Here is a 21,035-nt window from a genome sequence, read left to right as displayed (position 1 = left end):
CACTAGGGTTTCTAAAACAGTCTAGCCTTTGCTTCTGACAAATATAAGACACCCCCTGAATCTTTTGAGATAAGGGCAGTAGTATAGGAATCTCTAGACCCATAGTTGCCAAATTTGATGATAGTTAAGGCTTTCCCTCTTACTTCAAAGAATGTGATCATCCAGGAAGGATACTCAGGGGTAATGTTGGAGAAGTTGCTGAACGAACCTACTGGAGTTGGCCCATGGCCTTTTTGGGGCACTTTGAGACCTCACTGAGAGTTGGATAAGGTAGCTTCTGAGGCTCTCACAGAATCCCTGCGTCGTCTCTTAAATCATCCCATTGCCTTCAAGTCAATTCTGACCCATAGAGACTTTACAGGACAGAGTGGAACTGATTTCCAAGGCTGTCTTTTCAGAAACAGTCTGTTTCATCTTTCTCTAGTAGAGAGACTGGTGGGTTTGAACACTTAACTTTTTAAGTGGCAGCCAAACACTTAACCAGCATGTCCCCAGGGCTCTTTGGTGATCTCTTGGGACTCCACAATTGAGAGACTGGGGCTGGGACTGATTCAAGTTTTGACGTCCAAGGCTCAGAAATGGTCTCCATGAGACTCACTCATTTTATAAAGAGATGGATGAGCTACATGAGCTCAGATGCTTCCTATTACAGTTGGGGTTGATTCTTGTTAACCTGAATGAGTTCAGATATACCTTATGTTAATCAGTGTATAAAAAATCAGGAAAGATATGCATGAGGGCTGTATTCTGTCTCCACACTTGTTCAATCTGTGTGCTGAACAAATCATCAGACTGGATTATATGAAGAAGAAGGTGTCATCAGGATTGTAGGAAGACTTTTTAGCAACCTGTAATATGCAGATGACATAACCTTGTTTGCTAAAAGTGAGGGGGAATTGAAGCACTTGCTGATGAAGTGAAGATCAAAGATTGTAGCCTTCGGTATGGATTAAGACTCAATGTAAAGAAAACCAAAATCTAACTGGACTAGTAGGTAACATGATAATTGGAGAAAAGATTGAAGTTGTTGAAGATTGCATCTTACTTTGATCCACAATGAGTGCTCATGGAAGCAGCAGCCAAGAGATGAAAAGACATACTTCATTGAGTAAATCTGCTGCACAAGACCTCTTTATAATACTAAAAAGCAAGAGGGTTTCTTTGAAGACGAAGGTGTACCTGATCCAAGCCATGGCATTCCTGATTGCATTATATGCTTGCAAAAGTTGGACATTAAATAAGAAAGACCGAAGAAGAATAAATGCATTTGTATTATTATTATAGTACTGGAGAAGAATATTGAAAGTACCATGGACTGCTAAAAGGACAAATTGATATGTTTTGGAAGAAGTAGGGCCAGAGTGCTCTTTAGAGGCAAGGATGGCAAGACTTTGTCTTACATTCTTTGGGCATGTTACCAAGAAAGACTAGTTCTTGGAGAATGACATCTGGCTTGGTAAAGCAGACGGGCAGTGAAGACCCTCAAAGAGATGGATTGACACAGTGGCTGCATTAATGGATTCAGGCATGGGAACAATAGTGAGGTTGACCCAGGACCATGCAGTGTTTCATTCTGTTGTGCACAGGGCTGCTATGGGTTGGAGCCAACTTGATGGTATCTACCAACAACCGCAAAAACAATAACATACTTTTCACGTCTCTGTTGGAATTCTGTTCGTGCAATTTTTTTTCCTTTTATAGTAGATTTTTTGTCATAGTTATTTTAACATTCCCATCTGATAGTTCTTAAAACTTAGTTATCTTTCAATAGTTTTTTTTCCAACCTGTGAAAACAAATATATTTGCCAGCACCATTTTCACTTGTATAATTCATTGACATTGATTACATTTTCACATTCTTCTACTATTAGTGTTATGTTTAAAAAAAAATATTCTTCTACCAGAGAAAATGAGCTGCAGATATTAAGGGCTCAAGTAGAAGGCAAATGTTTTGAGAATGATGATGGCAACAAATGTACATATGTTCTTGACACAATGGATGTATGTATGGATTGTGATAAGAATTGTACGAGCCCCCAATAAAATGATTTTTAAAAAAAGAAAATATTCTTCTACCATTAAAATTATTTTAGTGCTGCTGCGTTTTCCCTCAACAAAAACTCCCCTTGTTTCCCTTTCCGTCTTTGGTAACCGTTACAAATCTTTTGCCTCTATATATTTATTCATTTCATGTAAGTGATAACTTATAGTAATTGTCCTTTTGCAATGGACTTGTTGGCTTAATATAACATTTTCAAAGCTCAGCCATGTTTTGGCATCATTTTGTTTTCTGTTTGCATAAAATTTCATTGTATTATGTACACATTTTGTTTATCCATATGATGGTCATTTCCGTTCTTCCCATCTATGGTTGTTGTGAAGAGTGTTGCAGTAAATGATTGTGTGGGGGTTTCTGGTGGCATGCTTGCCTTCCCTTCTGGATCTGAACTTAGAATTGGCATTGATGTCATGTGTTAAATCTATGTCCAATTTTTTGAGAAACTGATAAAGCTGTTTTTAAGTACATGCATATAATGGATGAAAGTTCCAGTTTCTCTACAAATTCACTAATCTTTGTTTTTGTCATTTCCACTCTAATGAGGGTGAAATGCTATCTCATTTGGATTTTGCTTTACATCTTGATAATGGCTAACTATGCTGAGCATCTTTCATGAGCTGTTGGCCCTTAAATATCTTCCTTGGTGATCATTGGTCAAGTCCTTTCTTGGTTGTTTTTTTTTATTTGCTTGATCTTTTTGCTGTTTGATGGCAGCTTCCAAAAGTAATGTGAAAAAAATAGAATTAAGAGATAGGGAACGTTTCCACTGACTTTTTGAAACCCTTGCATTTATTTTCGATGTCAGGCACTTATCTCAAATATCCTCTCCTAATCTTTAGATTATCTTTTTATTTTGTTAATTGCTACTTAGATTTGCTTGATTATCGCTTGTGTATCTTGCAATTTTTTACTATCAGATACATGTATGTAGAAGAACAGATTCTGAGGTAAATAATATTTGTACGTACTAATAGGTAAGCATCTTATTTCTTGAGCTATTGTGTGAGGGTTTGAGTTAGTCTGTCATTTAGTTGAACTGGGTTCTTGTTGATATTGCTGGTATCTTTTCTCCCTCCCTCCCATCAAGTCGACACTGACTCATAGCGATCCTGTAGGACTCAGTAAACTGCCCTTGTGAGTTTTCAGATGGTCACTGTTTATGGGAGTGGAAAATCCCATATTTCTCCAGAGGAGTGACTAGTGGTTCAGAACTACTGACCTTTCAGATTGCAGTCATTGTGCAGCCAGTATGCTGGAGGCTTGGTGCCAGCTCTACTCACAGGTCCAGTTCTACTCTGACCTTCAGGGTAGCTATGAGTTAGAATTGACTCGATGGCAATGAGTTTGGTTTATCTTCAGCACACCAAAGGCTGAATTTGAAAAGGAGTAGGCTGCTTAAGCTTAGGTTAGAAGACTTGGGTAGATTTTTCTCAAGTTTTGTTTAATTTTTTCATTAGATTTTAATTATACCCATGTATCTCACTACAGGTGAGAGTCTCCCTCTATGCTCTTGCCCCTCCTCTTTCAGTAGACTACTGTTGGTGTTATTCAGTAGTAAGCTTATGGTGAGGGCAGATTTTGTTTACCCCCGTTACAACCCCCTCATTGTCTTGGTCCAGACTTGGCTTGGGGTAAGGCCTTTTCAGTGTTTCTTCCTATCAGCCAAATTCAGCCTGTGTCTGTAGTGTGTTGCTCCTGAGTGGGAGTTTCTTGCTATTTACTTGTAGCAATCCTCCTCATAGTGTAGGTGTCCAAAGAAGCATTCAGCAACAATCCTGGGAAGGTTTGCTAAAACTGCCTAGAGACAGAAAGGTTATGTATACTCCTCTTTTTTACCCCCCAGAAGTAGTGGATCTTTGCCAGAATCCTCTGGATGGGAGGTTTGCTGCCCCTATCCCAGCAACTTAAGTTTTTTTTTGCTAATAAAAACATTTATTTTGCATTTTATACAGAACAACCTGAAGTCTGCAACAGGACAGTTACCTGGGGGTGCAACTTAAGTTTTTAAGTTTGTAAAATCTATGGAAGGAGGCAGGGCTTTGCTTTCTTTGGCAGAGTACCATGAACGTTATAGAGATCTTGCATCATTAAAAGATGTTAGTGAATGTTTAAAATACGTGTGAGGCCACTTCAAAACCTGGAATAGAAAGCTAACAAATTTTTTCCACTTTCTGAAGTGGCTTCATATATTCCACTATTACAGACTTCCGTAAAACAACACTAGAAATGGTGTGATCCAAAAACCATTTTGTCTATTATAGCATCCATAATTTGACAACCAGAAAAGGTTAATTTGAAGGTCTCATTTAAAAAGTTTATTGTTTTATTTATATTGTATTCCACTGTACAGATACACTTAGTTTTCCGATTCTGTATAAAAGTGAGTTGTGATTTTTGGATTCCATTGACCCTGTGGCTTTTCTTCTTCAATTTCAGAATTCAATACGACACAATCTGTCACTGAATAAATGTTTCCTTAAAGTGCCTCGATCCAAGGATGACCCTGGGAAGGTAGGATTCTATTTTTAAAATATGAAATAATTGGGTTCTTATGTCTGTGTCATGTTGTAATATGAGCCATATTTATAACATGAAGATTTAAAAAGTATGCAGAAAATATCAAATGAAAAGGTAATGGACTTTTTCCATGAACGTTTGAAACCCATTCATATAAAAAGATTTTCATGAAGGGCATACAAGAGCTTGTCCATTGTATTGATCAAGAACCTTGTGAAATAGCACCTATCCTTCCATACACCAAGGAGTCCTGGTGGCACAATGGCTAACTTCTCAACTGTTCCCTGGCAGGTTGGTGATTTGAGCCTACTCAGTTCTAAGGAGAGACCTGGTGATTTGTTTACGTAGACTGCAGCCTAGAAACCTCATTTTGCTCTGGCAACATTTTATTTTCTCATGCCGTATTCTCTGTTCTCTCTTAAAAATGGAAGAGGACATTTTGTTGTTGACTTCTGTTTTCCTTTGTGTTTACCCCCCCCTCCCCAAGTGCTAGACTATCTTAAAAAAAAGTAACCCATAATTTTAATAATTATATACAGGAGCATGTATTTGATACATAATTCGAATTAGGTTTTGACAAATACAGTATAACCATCACCATGCTCAAGGAAATATCTTTGTTGCTGTTAGGTGGTAGTACTAATGACCTTGTATACAACAAAATAAAAATCTCATTTTCTGCTGCCTTCAAAACTGTTGCTGTGTGAGAGCCCATTGGGATTCATCCATGTTGCGGCTTTCAGACTTTGTTCCGCTTTATTGTTGAGTAGTAGTACCTTTGACAGATGTACCTGAGTTTAATCATTATTTGAAAGACATGTTTCTGATAATAAATTGTTTTTACCATTTAGTTCTTGCAGGCTTTAGGTTCAATGATTGATTTGATTAATAATATTGAGATACAGTTGAATTGACTTAAACGTAATAATCATACTATGCTGCTGTGTGAGTAGATTATATTAAATATAGGTGAGTATTTGGGTCTTGGCAAGTCTATTGTGTTATAATAAGACCTTATTTGTCTTTAATTTAAAAACAGTTTTTAAAGGATTAAGTAAGCTCACTAGTGATTTAAACACAGGCCATGGCTATTAATCACTTCGTGTAGTACACATGGTTTTAAGTTCCTTAATATTTGGAGAAACCATTTACTATAATATGTTAATTATATATTTTAATTTATTGAGTCAATTCCTTAATGGTTTCTGCCAAGCATCTTTTTAAAAAAAATCGTTTTATTAGGGGCTCATACAACTCTTATCACAATCCATACATACATCATTTGTGTAGAGCACATTTGTACATTTATTGCCCTCATCATTCTCAAAACATTTGCTCTTCACCTAAGCCCCTGGCATCAGCTCCTCATTTTTACCCCTCCCTCTCTACCCCCCCCGAACCCTTGATAATTTATAAATTATTATTTTGTCATATCTTGCCCTGTCCGACATTTCCCTTCACCCACTTTTCTGTTGTCCGCCCCCCAGAGAAGAGGTTATGTGTAGATCCTTGTAATCGGTTCCCCCTTTCCAACCCACCCTCCCAGTATTGCTGCTCATACCACTGGTCCTGAAGGGATCATCTTCCCTGGATTCCCTGTGTTTCCAGTTCCTGTCTGTACCAGTGTACATCCTCTGGTCTTGCCAGATTTGTAAGGTAGAATTGGGATCATGATAGTCGGGGTGGTGGTGGAGGGAGGAAGCATTTAGCAACTAGAGGAAAGTTGTATTTCTCATCGTTGCTACATAGCACCCTGACTGGCTCGTCTCCTCCCTGAAACCCTTCGGTAAGGGAATCTCCAGTGGCCGACAAATGGGCTTTTGGTCTCCACTCCACACTCCCCCACTCATTCACTATTATAAGATTTTTTTATTCTGATGATGCCTGGTACCTGATCCCTTCGACACCTCGTGATTGCACAGGATGGTGTACTTCTTCCATGTGGGCTTTGTTGCTTCTGAGCTAGATGTCCGCTTGTTCACCTTCAAGCCTTTAAGACCCCAGATGCTATATCTTTTGATAGCCTCGCACCATCAGCTTTCTTCACCACATTTGCTTATTCACCCACTTTTTCTTTAGTGGTTGTGTCAGGAAGGGGAGCATCATAGAATGCTAATTTAATAGAAGAAAGGATCCTTACATTGAGGGAGTACTTGAGTGGAGGCCCAATGTCCTACTACCTTAATACTAAACCTATAAACATATGCACATAGATCTGTTTCCCCATCCTCATATATCAATATATTTGCATATGTACATGCCTTTATTTAGACCTCTATGAATGCCCTTTGCCTCCTAGCTCCTTCCTCTATTTCTTTTGACTATTTCCTCTTGTCCCACTATCATGCCCAGTCTTCGTTTGGGTTTCAGTAATTCCTCTTGCTTACATTACCCTTGATCACGTCCTACCAGGCCTCCTATAGCCTCCTCACCACCAAATTGGATCACTTGTTGTTCCCTTGTTAGTGGTTTTGTTAACACCACTAACTTTCCCCCCACTTCCCCTCTCCTATGTCCCCCCGGAACTGTCGGTCCCGTTGTTTTCTCCTCTGATTGTTCAACCAGCCTATCTTATTTAGACAGACCTGTGGAGATAACATGCACAAAAACAGGACAGAGCAAAACCAAGCAGCAATATACAACAAAACAACAACACCAACAAACCAATGATAAAACAAAACACAACAAGAAAGAAAAACTTGTAGTTAGTTCAAGGACTGTTTTTTGGCCTTTAGGAGTGTTTTCCATTCTAGTCTCTTGGGGCACCGCGCTCTGCCCCCAAAGTCCACCTTCAGCATTCCCTCGAGACTTCGCCTCTCCATTCCCTTGCTTTTCTGCTGCACCTCCTTACTGTTTTGCCTCAGTGTGGCATGACCAGATGGAGTGCAGTTCCCACACTGTGGCTCTGGTGTTGTCCCCTGTAGGGGTATGTGTCAGTGAGGGACGTCATGTCTCATAGTGGGGCCGGTCATGTGGTCCTCTCTGTGGACTGGCTGCTCTGTTTCGGAACATTGTCCTCAAGGCCTGGTGGGCCAGGATGTATTCCACTCTCTCCTCCTCCCCATTCATCTGTTCCCATGTCCTCCGATCAGATATGTTCCTCTCCCAGAGCTGCAGATTCAATGCCGTCCTTTGAAATAAATTCTTCTGGGGGGAAAGGCAGGCGTCCACCTCGCAGTTGGGTTTGGGGCTGGCCCCCCAGACCTCTCCACTGGTTCCCTACTCCACACCTCTGCCAAGCATCTCTTAGCCCAATTTGATAACAAAGTATCTTAAAGTTATAAAAACAGGTGTTTACTTTAAAAGGATGCGCAGGGAACCTGAGTTGGCATTTGAATTGTCAATACATTCACTCTGGGAGGAAGCCAGTAAAGCAGCTAACCCGCTTTCAGTGTACTTTGACTGCTTATAACCTGGTTTTGTGGTCTACATAGAGCGACTCTGTAGTTTCTTGTCCAAAATGCGAATGAAAGGGGTCATTAATTCCTAATTTTGCTCAGGCACCAGGCATAAATCAGGACTGAAACAGGGAAGTATAACCACTCTATCTGAAGTGTATGGGCTATGGCGCTATAGGAAGTTACCAGGGGCCATTATCCTAAGATGTTCGGGGAAAGAGGATATACAAGCCTGGAGCTGGATCGCCAAATTTTAACTGGGAGAGAAATACAAAAAGCTGCAAACAAAAACTAAGTAAGCCAGGTGAAAGGGATCACACAGTTGCTATCTGTGACTTTTTAAATGGATATGTTTTGAGAGAATCAGAGAACTTTCTATTGATGAACCGAGCCACTTTACCAAAGGCTATATACTTGGTAGTGGGGTTAGTTAAAACATAAAATTCATAGATTAAGTTGGAACCCTTTGTTACTTATGACAGGTGTGATTGTCAAGTTCTGTTCCTGATTCTGTAAGACATTAGCTTTAGACCAGTGGTGCCACTAGAGTTAATGTCACCCAGTGCGGTAACTCATCTTTTACTGCTGCCTTTTCCCCATACACCTCATCAAATATCAGACTGTAGGGAATCTTACGGGATGATTATTATCAATTTTAATTACAGAATAATATGTGATATAGTTGTAAATTGCTCACATGTAGTATTTCTTAGATTATGTAAATAGCAGCAGAAACATTGTTTTGTAAGATCTTTCTACATTGAATTACAACATTATTAGTTACAGTATTAGTAAATGAGTGGACACAGTTTTTCTCCTTTTCCTTTAACTGAGGAATCCTGGTGGTGCTATTGGTTGGTAGCACTGGACTGCTAGCCACAAGCTCAGAGCTTCAAACCCACCAGCTGCTCCGAGAAGGATGAGACTATCTGCTCCCATAAGAATCAGCAGTCTCAGAAACCCTACATCGGGTCGTTTTGAGTTGGAATTCATTAGTGGCAGTGGGATTTTCTTTAATTAGCTTAGTAGTGCTTTGGGTTAAGCATTGCATCGAGCTGCTAGGTTGGTGGTTCAAGTTCCACCAGTCAATCCACTGGAGGAAGATGAGGCTCTTATAAAGAACCTAAAGACTCAAAAACCCTAAAGACCAGCTTTATTCTATTGTATATAGTTGTTGTGAGCTGGCAATGAGTTTGATTTGAGCTTTTTTTTAAGTTACTACTAAATCCTTAAAGTTATTTATAAAGTTTCACAAATTCTAATTATCACAATATTGTAGTTAAAGCACAGAATATCTGACAGAATTAGCAATATAAAACTACCAACAGTCATGAAAACAACAGCATGTGCTTGTAGCATGTCCAGACAGAGCCATGTGATTGAGTATTATTAAAACTGGTTAAAAATAGCAGTTCTGACTGGAGTACATTAGAAGGTTCAAAGCCTGGTTAGGTATATTGATACATGTAAGCCTGGGTTATGAAAATTCTTTGTTGTGTCCCATAATTAAGTATAATTAAATAGCAATATTATTAAAAAAAGAAAACATTTCTACTGAAACACTACGTAAAAATGTTATAGGCGGTCATTTTGGTGTCACATCATCTGACAGTGTAGGCTAGTGTGGTCTGCACCCCAGCACCTCCTTAGTGACATTGCTGCATTCTATTCTTGGGCTAATTAATCAAACATAATTAATTTTAAAGTATATATATCTATACTTATATATGGAAAATTTTATTGTTATTGTTTGAAATGAACTTCTTTGTCACAAGACTCCCAGCCCATTTCAGTTTCACTTTTCCCTCTTTTTTTCTTTAAGCCACTGCCACCACTGTGTAGGTTTGAGTGCTAGTGGCACTTTTTATTAATGTTTATCAGGTTTTTTTCAACCTGTATCCTTCTTAGAAAAAGTGGTCACATTAAGACTATACTTTCAGGGATCATTTCTACAATTGGTTACTAGAGAAGTTTCTCTGATCGTGTAGAGCACCGAAACCCACGAAGAGGAGGCGCAGCATTAAAAAAAGAAAGAAAGAAAGAAGAAATGGTCACATTAACATATGGTAGAATAAGAATTCTTTGGGCTCAACCAGAAATGAGTTATTGGAATGACTAAAGTACACTTTATTTAAAGTGATCTATAGTTTGTAATGATTTGAATAAAGATACTTAGACCCATCTTCATTCTGATTTATCTTTATATCTTGCTTGTCTTAATTTTTCTGGTTTTAAGAATTATCTCTATTGTTTGATCTTTTCAGAAAGCATTGTTTAGAGTGAGATTATTGTTTATTTCAATGAGATTATTTCATTGTTTTCAATGATATTTATTTTTCTAGAATGAATGTTAGGATCTCTTGAGGTTGACGGTTAATTGACTTTGGGGGGAGATATGGTGAAAGTTGTAGGATTATGGTTTGTGATCCTTCTTTAGGTTTTTGCAAACTAAGCCATTACAGTCTCTTCCCATAGAAGGACATTAAGTTACAATATCAGAGTTGTTTATGTGAATTAATAATAATAATAATAATGTCTTATTTTTAATAGTGCTTTGCAGATTACAGCACGATTTTACACTTACTATCTTGATCCTCAAAACAAGCCTGTAGTCAAGTGACCGTTTTTGATAATGGATCTTTGAGTCTTGTTATTTTTGAGTATTTATTCCTACTTTTCAAATTTTTTTTCAAGGTAGGTTTTGCCTTTGCTGGAACTTGACATAGATGGAGTCATCTTGTCTGGCTTCATTCATTCAGGATGTATTCGATATTTGTCCAACATGCTGTGTTTGTTTCTTATTATTAAGTCATATTCATTATACATAAAGACAGTGAAAAGGCCATTAGAAAGAAAAAACTGAAATTAATGTCAAAAGAGATTCTGAGATTTGTTCTTGAGGTTTGAGTGGCTAAAGCAAACAATAAATGATGAGATAGAGAGTTGAATTGAAGATTTCAAAAGATGACTCAAGACAAGGAGTAAGGTATTATCACAATGACATGTGCAAAGACATTTCTCAAGCTGAGAACTTAAGAGAACATTCACGCCCCATGTTAAAATGTCGAAGGGTTCTCAGGATACACTATTAAAAGGCACAGAAAGCATCAAAAGATGATAGAAGGCATACACAGAGTGAAAAATAATTAGTTGATGTTCAACCATTTCCAGAGGTAGTATATGATTAAGGATCACTCAGACTAAAGAAAGAAGTTCAAGTTGCATGTAGAAATTAGCAAAAAACAAGGCTTTAGAAATTGATGGATATCAGAGCAATTACTTCAGCAAATAGATGCAATGCTAGGAACACTTACTCATTTCTGTTAAGGAATTTGGAAGACTGGCCAGCTGAGTGGAAGAAATCCATATTTGTGCCCATTCCAAAGTAAATTGATTGAATGGAATGTGGAATCATCAAACAACATCAATATTGCATGCTGAAGATAATTCAAAATGGCTACAGTTGAACAGACAAGAAGGAGCTACTAAAAATTGAAGCCAGATTCAAAAGAGGTGTAACAGGGGGTGTATTATTGCTGATGTCAGATAGAACTTGAATAAAAGCAGAAAACACTGCAAAGATGTTTACCTGTGTTTTGACTGTGCCAAGGCATTTGTCTGAATCATAAATTATTGATAACATTAGGAAGAAAAGGAATTCCATAATACTTATTATGCTCTTGTTAAACCTGTACATGGATCAAGAGGCTGTTGTCCAAACAAACCAGGGGATACTGTGTGGTTTAAAAATGGAAAAAGTAAGGTATGTGTGTGATAGGGTCAATTCTCTCATCCTAGCATATAATCTGAGAAGTTGGGCTATATAAAGAAGGATTTACCCCTTTAAAGTGTATGCAATCGTCACCACCACTGTCTAATTTCAGAACATTTCATTTTTTTTCTTTCTCAAAAGATGCTTCATACCCACTAACAGTCACTCATCATTCCCCAAAGAAACCCATTCTTATTAGTAGTCACTTTCCATCCTCTTTCTCCTAAACCCTAACAGCCATTACCAAGCATGTTGTCTTTTTCCATGGACTGGTGTCTTCTGATACCATGTTCCCAAGTGTGAGCCTCACCATCCTTGCTTCTCAGGAGCGTTCTGTTTCCATGACAGATCTGTTCTTCTTTCCTTCTGGCTCCATGACCGTGCCACCCCCCCACGCCAGATTTGTTCTTTCTTCTGGCAATTCATGGTACTTTCAATTTTCTTTGCCAAAACCATAATTCAAACGCATCAGTTCTTCTCTAGTCTTGACCAACTTTTACGTGCATATGAGGTGATTGGAAATAATGTGACTTGAGTCAGGTACACTTTAATATCATTGCTTTTGAACATTTAGAGGCCTTTTACAGCAGATTTTTAAAATGCATTATGTCATTTGTTACTATGAGCATTGATTGTGGTCCCTTGTAAAATAAAATTCTTGATAACTTCAGTCTTTTCTCTGTTTATCATGATGTTGTCTTTTCATCCAGTTTTGAGGATTTTTGTTTTCTTTACATTGAGGTGTAATTGATACTGAAGGTTGTACTCTTTGATTTTCAGCAATTACATTGTCGTCTATGCTCTCAGCAAGCAAAATAGAAATACCAAAATAGACCTTTAAATTTGTGATACAATAATGTATATGTCTTCATTAATGCATTAAGTAAAATTAGTGCATTCATCCCTTAACATTATCAGACATTTTACATTGAAAACAGTAGGAAAAATTCTATTTTGTGCATTAATGACATACATTTGGCAGGAACTAATGCTGAGGTGCAAGACAAGATAATGCTGACTGATGGTTTTGTGTCAACTTGACTACACCATGGTTTCACAGTTAATGTGATGTACGTATTCTGACAGTTATGTGATGATGTAATTTAGCAGTTGTGTTAGCTTCCATTTTGTGATGTGATGATGTTTTTACACAATACTGAATATTTTGCATAATGGCCTTTGGAAGTTAACCATGTGAACAAGTGAGGAGTGGGTGCATTAGTAAATATATTTTTAAATAAAATTTTGAGTTATGTCCATAATTTGATAAAGTCACTGATTTTCAGGTATTGCCAATCCTACTATGGTGAATTTCTTAATTCATAATGAAAAGGAATATGGAATTTCAATATTTTAAAATTTAACCCTGTTTGTAACCTCTCTGAGTTCTTTCCTTGGACCTCCTAGGACTCCATAAACTCCAGGATATTTTCCTCTGTCTAAAATGCATTTTCTCTCCTCTCTCTCACCATTTATGAGCATCATAATCTACTCATTCCCCAAAATTCATTTTTGCTGTCATAACAATATTGTAATTGTGTACTTAACCTTTTATTATTCTTTCCCCACTTTTTTCTTTTTAAAAATTGTTTTATTGATATAAAATTCACATTTAATACCCTTTTATATTTAAGTCACTTTAAAAATTGTATATACATCACAATCTGTTCTAGTTCTCCCTCCTCCCATCTTCATTCATTATTCATTCTCCAATTCTCCTTATGCCCACCCCCCCATTCCATCCCCAATAAACCATTGCATCAGTTATTGTCTTTGTTCATCCTTTGCTCCTATGCTTCATAACTGGGAAACCTAATATAAAATAAAAAAACAGAAAGAAAAACAGTAATATAAAGATAAAGAGTAAGAAAAACAAATCACCAGTATTATTTATTTAAAAGAACCAGAGAAGAAATTTCTGTCATGGAACAAGTGAGAACTATTTCAGTCAAGAGGAAATTCAGGTTGGATCAAGAGAGGCCAATTGACCAAGTATCATATTATACCAGAGTTCCATCCACTATAATCAAGTTTATAATAATCTGTGTCTGGTTGCAAAGCTGTTTGGGTTCTTTGCCTGTGGCCAGATGCGATCTGCCAGAGGCTTAAACTGACTAGATACTCTGCAAGTGGATTTTGGGCTCCTGTTACCTGTCTAGCTTTCGACTAATTAGGTTTTCACAATTTCAGCTCTGATACTTTCCCCTTCATTACAATTTGGATTGTGTTATTGTCATCTTTGGAGCACATAGGCTGATGTGCTTCTTCTATGTGGACTTAGTTGACACCTCACTTAGTTGGCTGCTTGTTTGAATACAAGTCTTTAAGACCCCAGACATTATTCCAGTTGATAGCTGGGTACCATCTACTTTCTTCACCACACTTTGTAGTAGCACCCTTATTTTCAGTGATTTCTAACTAAAGGCAGGTATTTGCCTTTTCTCTCTTAGCTGTTTGGGCATTTGGGATTCATCAGTACACAAAACAAACAAAAAATTTATGCACTAATGGAACATTACTAATATATGCCAGATTGTTTTCAATTGTTACTAGGTTTCAGTTCATACATACACAGTTCATATCAAGCAAAATACCTATATCAAGTTGGCACATAATCTTACCTATCACAGCTGCTGACAAGTTCTGTCAGTAATAAACTTGCCTAATCTGGTCAAGGTGCCTTCAAAATAGATCCATCCAAAACATGGCCCTTTTATTCAAGTTAGGTCAGTTCACAAGATTATGGAGGCTGTTTTCGGGATTCCTAAGGAATAATAGTGAGTCTCTCAGAAATGCCAAAAGAGCGGTTTTGATATGGTGGTAAATGAAAAGCACAGAATTCTTCAGGGAAGATTTCTAGAAATCACCATTATAACTGTGTAGACCTAGAATGTAGAGAAAAAAATAGCCTCACAAGTTGATATTTTAGCTTAATAAAAGTTTCTCTAATTTTATAGCAATACTTAAAAAATTTAACCTTTATAGTCTTAAGAGGGAAGGATGTAAATGTAATAGATGCATATACATATAAATTTGGTTAATTAACACATGTAGAAAAATACAGGGAAGGATAACTGGCTTGGTAGTATGGAATGCAGCATTTTTTAAAAGAGTGAGCAAGCTAGGTTCAATATGAAGGTGACATTGAGTCAAGATATGGCAGTGGGAAGACTTCATTGACGAGCCTTGGTGGCATAGTGGGTCATGTGTTGGGCTGCTAAACTAACTACGAGGGTAGCAGTTTGAAACCAGAAACTGTTTGTGGGAGAAATACTAGGCTTTCCACTCCCATAAATATTACAGTCTTGGGAATTCACAGGGACAGTTCTGCCAGCCTTAAAGGGTCTCTAGTGAATTAGAATCGACTGATGGCAGTAAGTTTTGTTTCAAGAGTTAACCTTGTAAGTGTCTTTTCTTGGCTCCCTGACCCCACCTAAAGACTAAAATTCTTTTCTGTACTCAGTATTCCTTTTTCATTGTCAACACTTTATGAGTGCCATTTAAAGAAGCGCTGTTTATTTTCCATGTGTCTACCCAAAGTTTAAGAAATTTAGCCAGTTGGCTAGTGCAACAAACTCTATTTTTCAAGTTATTGGATTTAGTAATATTCAGGATTATGCTCAGTGTAGCCTGCTTTCCGTGTGTTTTATCTTTTTGATAAGCCTCACTAGAAATATTTTAGCTATTAGTATTCACCTGAAGTTAATGTTAATTGAATAGAGGTGGTCAAATTATTTAGCTTATTTAGGCATAACTATCCAGTCATTAAGTAAGAGTTATAGTTGATACGTTTAAAAGCCCTTTTCAGGTTTACAGGAGCTTTTTTGATTGTTAGGCTATTAACTGTAAGGTTGGTGGTTCAAGCATATCAGCTGTTCCTTGGGAGAAAAAGTGAGGCTGTTTACTTTTCACTTTTTAATGTATTTAATGTATTGTTTCATTACCCTTAAATAGGGTTGCTTTGAGTTGTTGGTTTATGAATTATATGCGAGTTCATAATGTGCTTGGATTATATGTGAAAAATAAAGTATTTCATATAGATCTATGTAAAGGACAATGTTTCATTACTTTCATTCTTAGACATCTTCTGAAGAACAAATAGAAAGCTTATGTATTTTTCAGAAATGAGTAAAACTTAATTCTGTCTTAACAGTTACATATGGGATTCTTTCATAAATCTAAAAGGCATTGTTACCTTAATTTTATTTTAATGCCTAGAAATGATTTCATCAACAGAAGCATTTCATCATAAACCCCCCCCCCCCAAAAAAAAATAAAAAGCTAAATCAGTTACCTTCAAGTTGATTCACACTGAAGAGTTCTCATGGCTGTGACCTTATGGATGCAGTTTACCAGGCCTTCTGAGGTGCTTCTGGGTGGGTTCAAGCTGCCAGCCTTTTGGTTCGTAGCTCAGGGCTTAATGGTTTGTGCTACCCATGAGTGCTCCCTGTTTTATCATTACTCCTTAGTATTCTCTGGTATGCCGACACACTAAAATAAAATGAATATAGAAATATGATTGAATGGCCTAGAAGGGTAAAGCAACAATGAAATTATCTTAATTATTAGATAACCTCCTCAGTTATTAAAATTGTTTAGCTCAAATTGTGTTTAGCCCAAATCCATCTTTCAAGAAGGAATACAAATATTAGAGACTTCATATTAAATTTTATTAAAAATTGAACATAGTTGAGAATTTACAGTTTTTTCTTTGTTTACCTTTAATAGCAGAAAGAAAATTGACAGCAAGATGATTCGCCATTATCAGTCAAATCAGAAACTGACTGCAGACAGATAGGTAGTAAGACTCTAGACTTGAATTATGATTCTTAATGTTTTAAAAACCAAGAACTCTTGAGAGAGTTCGTGGTTTATTTTTCAGGACAAAGCTGAGGTATGCTATTCTCATCTATCTAGTCATTTAAAAGAACTGTTTCTCCATGCAGTATTGTGACTAAAACTATATGTGGCAGTTAATTTTTATCTTTTATTATATTTGAGCATCAAAGTTTACTTGATGTGATTTATAAGTTGATATCCTGAAGTTGTTATGTCTATAAGAATGCTTATAAGAAAATAAATAAAAAAAATAGATCATTCTGCTTCGTTTTTCTATGTCTAAATAAGTTTTGCATCTACAGAGCAGGAATTGCTATCCTTCAGCAGAGTTATGAGTAGTTGAAATTGAAATATCAGCTGACAATGCAAGGACAAGAAGAACCAGAATCTATTAGGCATACAGTTACATTCTTAAACTGGTATTACATTTAGATCGTAAAGACATAAGAAAAGGGGCCAAAAGTAATACATTTAAGAAACAGGAAATTTGGAGTCAGTGTTTACAAGATGGATAAGTTTGTTTTGGATTCCTACATGACAGTTTTTTTCTGCATATAACTTTTTCTCAGTACAGAAGTATATTTTCATTGCTTTCTACTTTTCCATTCTTTAGCTTGCTTTTTTTAAACCAGAGGATTATAAAACTCAAATTTAATTTTATGGAGTTGTATAATGTATTATTAATGTAATATTTTTATTTCTAACCTTTAGGGGTCTTACTGGGCAATAGACAACAATCCGAAGGAGGATGCACTGCCTACTCGGCCAAAGAAGAGGGCGCGGTCTGTAGAACGGGTAAAAGCGCTTTATTGTAGCTTATGTAATTAATGGTTAAAATGTCAGAAATACAGTTTATTAGGTTAAAAAATTGTTGAGCTTATACACAGCAAAAAGTATACCAACACAACCATTTCTACCAGTACAGCCCAAGACATTCTTACAGTCTTCAAGTTGTGCAACCGTTCTCACCCTTTCCAGTTGTTCTGTCACTAACATAAACTCACAAGATTTAAACTTTTGTTTGTTCAAGTTGCTGTGTTGTCACTTTGAGCCCACATAGATAGTTCTTAAAAGAGCATAATGCTCAAGGAATGCAGGGAGAGAAGGGTCCCAAACAAATCACAGGTCCGGTAGGCGCAATTGTACAACCATAAGTAAAGATTATAGTAAAGTCATAGAGAGCATGAGAGATAGAGGAGAGATTGAATTAATGGAGTCAGACGCACAATTCATGGTAGCATGCTCACCTCAGCCCTGCTTGGTGGTCCTCATGGCGAGAGCCCCGGGAGCGAGAGCAGGAGAGAGGCCCCACTTTATTGCTAACCAAGGATTCTATCTCTAGGGCAACCACACAGGCAATCACACGTCATAGGAAGGGCAGTACGATAGGCACACACATCGTAGGAAGGGGATGTATGATAGGCATAATGCATGACAGGAAGGGGATGAGCTAGGGGTGTGCCCATAGGAATGGGAAGGTCTAGGGGTATACATGTGACAAGATAGGTGGACCCTAGATTCATGATGGCAGCCTAACCTTGGTCATCCTTGGGCGGGTTCGACCTCTCTGGGGCCTCCTACAAGAAAACAGACTACCACTATCCTTATCAGAAGGGAGTGGGCCCTGCTTGTTGTGGGATAAACAGTGGTGACTGCTTGCGCTAGATGGCTGATAACCCTAAGGGAGAATAACCCTGATCTACTTCTGATGACCTCCAAGTGTATAGTCATTGACAAGCAGCTAAGTTTGGCATATATTTGGAGGAGACAACTTGGGAGAAATTCTTGTGTTTACCACAAGATATTTTTCCTCAAAAACTATTTTATTGGGAGCTAATACATGTATCATATTCTATAATCCAATCACATCAAGTTAGGATTATGCAATTGCTACCACAATCTATTTCAAAACATTTTTTTTTCTTCTTGACCTCATTGATACACTATATTCCCCAGAAACCCTTATTCTACTTATTGTACCTGTAGGTTCATCTACCCTGAGTTTCATATACTGAAAAACAGAAAAACACACAAATTCAAGAGGGTCACCCCCAGTGACAAAATACACCCGAGATAAACCCCAATATGATATGATAAAACCCAAACAAGAAAATAGGGAAAATTTTGAAAATCATATCAGGCCCAACATGCATGAGAGGGGGGAATTCAACTGACAAGGTTTTAACCGTTCAAGTCAGGTGTGTCATTTTGATCTTCTGTCATCTCCAGTGCACTCTGTTTGGTAACCAGTTTCTTTCCTTCTTTCGATGATAGATAGAGGGAAATTACCGGAGGCTTGTTGTTCCTATGTAGGTCTCACAAATGTCTCTTGGGCTCCCACTGTCACCCACACTTCTCTAGAAGCAAATGAGGTTCTCAGAGTTTAGGCTCTGATGCTTTTCTCTCCTTTGGCTTTGAATTATATGATTTACACTCCTTCCTTCACTGATGTTGGTGTGCTTCTTCCTTATGGACCTAGTTGATATCTCACTTTGATAGCTGTTTGTTTGGAAACAACCCTTTAAAAACCCAGACTTGGTTATCTGATAGCCAGGCACCATGGAATTTATAATTTTATTGGGGCTTGTACAACTCTTATCACAATCCATACATCCATTCATTGTGTCCAGCACATTTGTACATTTGTTGCCCTGATCATTCTCAAAACATTTTCTTTCTACTTGAGTCCTTGGTATCAGCTCATGTTTTCCCCTCCTCCCCACCCTGCCTCCCTCATGAATCCTTGGTAATTTATAAATTAATATTTTTTTTCATGTCTTACACGGTCTGATGTCTCCCTTCACCCATTTTTTCTGTTGTCCGTCTCCCAGGGAGGGGGGTTATAGATAGATCATTGTGATCAGTTCCCCCTTTCGCCACCACTTTCTCTTTACCCTCCTGATACCACCCCTCTCATTATTGTTCCTGAGGGGTTTATTTGTGCTGGATTCCCTGTGTTTTTGTAAGGTCTCTCTCTCTCTCCGGGACTAGATTTCAGCCTCGGTCCTTGGCTCCGCACGAGAAAGATTTCATGCCGAAGCCGGGCTCGTGATCTAAGTGAATTTAATGAAAGTTCAAAGAAGCATCAGGTTTTACGCGGCACCCATAGGATTCCTTTGACCATGCGGCCTGGCAGAGACTGCTCCGGGACATGCAAGGATCTCTCCCCTCCCACGAAGAGGACCAGACCACCCAAGCAAGACAAGCCAAGCCAAGACAAGACCCCTCTCCCTCTTGGTCCCTGCCTTTTCAAGGGTTCCTGGGGGAGGCGTGGTGAACGACCCCAGGCGAGCCCATTGGCTGAATTGCAATCACCTGGCCCAGGTGGGCTGCTCCAGGTTTAACGCCCATCTCCACCCACTGGCGGGAAAATCCAGCTTTGTCCTTAGCTGGTTCTCCTGGGCATGCATAAACGGACTTCCCAATTACCTAGGCTAAGCTACCTAACATTCCCTCCTGAAGAGATATTGACCCAAATCTTTGGGGGTACTGGACGACGACATCTCTAGCTGCTTCCTGCTGACAAAGGGGCGTATTGGGGTTTTGGGTCCATATCCTTCCTACTCTGTTAGAAGGGGTTGTCCATTAAGAGCCCAGGATAGATAAATAAGGTTGAGGTGGGTTTAGGAGGCGGTAGTCCTGGAGCTGGCACACTGGGTTTAGAGGCCTTTGTAACCTGAGAACTGGAAAACAAACAAACAAACAACAGGTGAACAGATTAAGTGAGACATGGGTAAGATTGTAAGGTGGCAGTGCCCTTGAAGTTAGGTTAGTGTCACAGACTTTGGTCATTGTAAACACAGGAACGGAGGAAAGGTATTCACTGGCCTAAAGGCTGTGAGGGGTCTGAGGTAGACTCATCTGTGCAGCCCTCATCTGTCCTGGGGTGGCAATGAAATATCAACCTCAGACCATCCAGTGGCTCACAGGAGTATTCATCTGTTCCCACGGTTCCTGTGGGGGAATCTGAGGCTCCTCCACTGTGAGGAACAACTGGAAGCTGTAGAGGGACTTGGATGAGGCCCGATGACTGCAGGTGTGCAGTTTGGACAGCAGGTCTCGGCCTATGAGAGGAGCTGGACATTCAGGTATCACTAGGAAGCTCTTGCTGCTGGGCGTCCGGACCAGGTGCCTTCAATCACCCTCCTCCATTGTTAGGTGCCAGCTGGCCTGTGGGTGCCTCCCCTCCAGGTTTTGGGCCTTAGGACAGAGGCCAGCCCAGTGACCAGTCTGCTTACAATGGACGCATGGCGTCTGAGGAGGCTCGTTCCGGTTAGGGCAGTTCCTAGCCCAATGACCCGGTCGCTGGCAAATGTAGCACTTGGTACCTGGTTTAAAAGTCTGGAAAACCTGGGAGGCATTCGATGGGCGTCTGCTATTGAGTGCAGCCAATATCTTGGCATGCCTAATGTCCTTTCTTTTCTCCTTATCCCGGGCTCAAGCCTTGCTC

General features: G+C 38.6%; 1 protein-coding gene and 1 pseudogene across 2 annotated transcripts in view; both read left to right on the top strand.

Moving 5' to 3' along the window:
* The window catches only part of FOXJ3 (forkhead box J3), a 137,428-nt gene that overhangs the window by 86,719 nt on the left and 29,674 nt on the right, over positions 1-21,035 (top strand). For both annotated transcript variants that reach the window (XM_075554654.1, XM_075554646.1), the window contains exons 4-5: positions 4,496-4,570; positions 17,297-17,380. In XM_075554654.1, coding sequence (XP_075410769.1) covers positions 4,496-4,570; positions 17,297-17,380 — 159 coding nt within the window. The remainder of the gene's footprint in view (positions 1-4,495; positions 4,571-17,296; positions 17,381-21,035) is intronic.
* LOC142438101 (small nucleolar RNA U3) lies at positions 9,899-10,026 on the top strand (annotated as a pseudogene).

Source organism: Tenrec ecaudatus, chromosome 1, assembly GCF_050624435.1.
Source record: "Tenrec ecaudatus isolate mTenEca1 chromosome 1, mTenEca1.hap1, whole genome shotgun sequence".
In the NCBI taxonomy this organism is placed as follows: Eukaryota; Metazoa; Chordata; class Mammalia; order Afrosoricida; family Tenrecidae; genus Tenrec; species Tenrec ecaudatus.
Note: the sequence above shows the minus strand (reverse complement) of the source record. Positions and strands in the feature narration are given on the sequence as shown.